The sequence below is a fragment of the Penaeus monodon genome, chromosome 33 (genome assembly GCF_015228065.2).
Source record: "Penaeus monodon isolate SGIC_2016 chromosome 33, NSTDA_Pmon_1, whole genome shotgun sequence".
Lineage (NCBI taxonomy): Eukaryota > Metazoa > Arthropoda > Malacostraca > Decapoda > Penaeidae > Penaeus > Penaeus monodon.
Window position 1 is genome coordinate 33,172,412 of NC_051418.1, and position 461 is coordinate 33,172,872.

The 461-nt window shown below is 35.6% G+C and overlaps 1 protein-coding gene across 1 annotated transcript in view; it reads right to left on the bottom strand.

The window, feature by feature from the left end:
- Window positions 1-461, bottom strand: part of LOC119594413 (tyrosine-protein kinase Fer-like) — a gene marked incomplete in the record, with an annotated part of 99,029 nt that overhangs the window by 5,877 nt on the left and 92,691 nt on the right. Inside the window, 1 exon segment of the mRNA XM_037943474.1 lies at window positions 273-444. Within this exon segment, the coding sequence (XP_037799402.1) occupies window positions 273-444 (172 nt within the window).

Here is a 461-nt window from a genome sequence, read left to right on the forward strand (position 1 = left end):
ATTACAATTTTGGAATTTCACAATGCTCACTGTAATTTTAAAATGCTTTTAAATATGAAACTTCATTTTTATTTCTTTTTGAAGTTTATTAATTCAATATCATTCAAAGGAGTAAAGATAAAAGATCTCTTTAATAAATACTAAAAACATAACACTATTCCATTAAAAGACGGAAAAAAAACACAAATATCATTACCCTTTCCCTTAACATGAACCATAAAAATAACATATATGTGATGTCTATATCGTAAAATTCCATGAGTGTTCCTTACCGAATCTCCGTTAACTTGCGTTGCTTCCCAAGGCTGGGGGGCTTCCTCGCACCCTAGAGCTGCCAGGGGGTCGTGGATGAGGCGGTGTTGGTGCTGTAACCATGACTCACGACATCGCAATTCATTCAGTTCACGGCGTAACACATCACTTGCCCTTTTTAGAACTGGTAACCTGATAAATAAATGGTG